At 32.6% G+C, this 628-nt stretch overlaps 1 protein-coding gene across 1 annotated transcript in view; it reads left to right on the top strand.

The window, feature by feature from the left end:
* LOC119586467 (mismatch repair endonuclease PMS2-like) overlaps positions 1–628 on the top strand; it is an 8,217-nt gene that overhangs the window by 3,983 nt on the left and 3,606 nt on the right. The window contains exon 7 of the mRNA XM_037935201.1: positions 166–256. Coding sequence (XP_037791129.1) covers positions 166–256 — 91 coding nt within the window. The remainder of the gene's footprint in view (positions 1–165; positions 257–628) is intronic.

Raw genomic sequence — 628 nt, 5'->3', positions numbered from 1 at the left:
ATGAATATGCATCATTTTTAGAAATCATTTTCGATTTCAGATATTTGAGATATAGTCTTGTATCAGTGACTGTATGTAAGGATGTCTGTATATTCTTCATTTGATTATTCACATAGATAGATAGTTTACAGTGTCCAATTTACAACTTTTTGTATAATTGCTTAGGTTTCAAGCCTTATGGAATTCAAGCAGGAAACAGCATCAGATGATATTTTGTCTGAATATGGGATGCAGTGCTCTAGTGAAGATATCAAAGGTAAGAGATGTTACACACAAACACAGCTCTAGTGATATAAAACACAACCTCAGTTATAGGGGAAACACCAAACTGAAGATTAATATTGGAATATACACATTACATAATATACTGGAATGGGATCCAGTTCTGACTCACATTTCACAGTTTAGTATTTTCCCTATGTTGTATGATACACTGAATATCAGATTTTTACAGACTGAATAGCAGCTGCAGAAACAATACTATTGGGGATTTAGAATAGTGCGATTGTAACATTTGCATTCTTAGGAAGTAACTCATTTAAAGTGGGAAATATTGAAATTCCTACAATGATTAGTGTAATCAGTAGACGGTATGTAACAGATATGGGTAGGGTCTTTTGATTAAGAA

This window comes from Penaeus monodon, chromosome 21 (assembly GCF_015228065.2).
Source record: "Penaeus monodon isolate SGIC_2016 chromosome 21, NSTDA_Pmon_1, whole genome shotgun sequence".
NCBI lineage: Eukaryota > Metazoa > Arthropoda > Malacostraca > Decapoda > Penaeidae > Penaeus > Penaeus monodon.
This window is presented reverse-complemented; position numbering and strand designations above follow the sequence as displayed.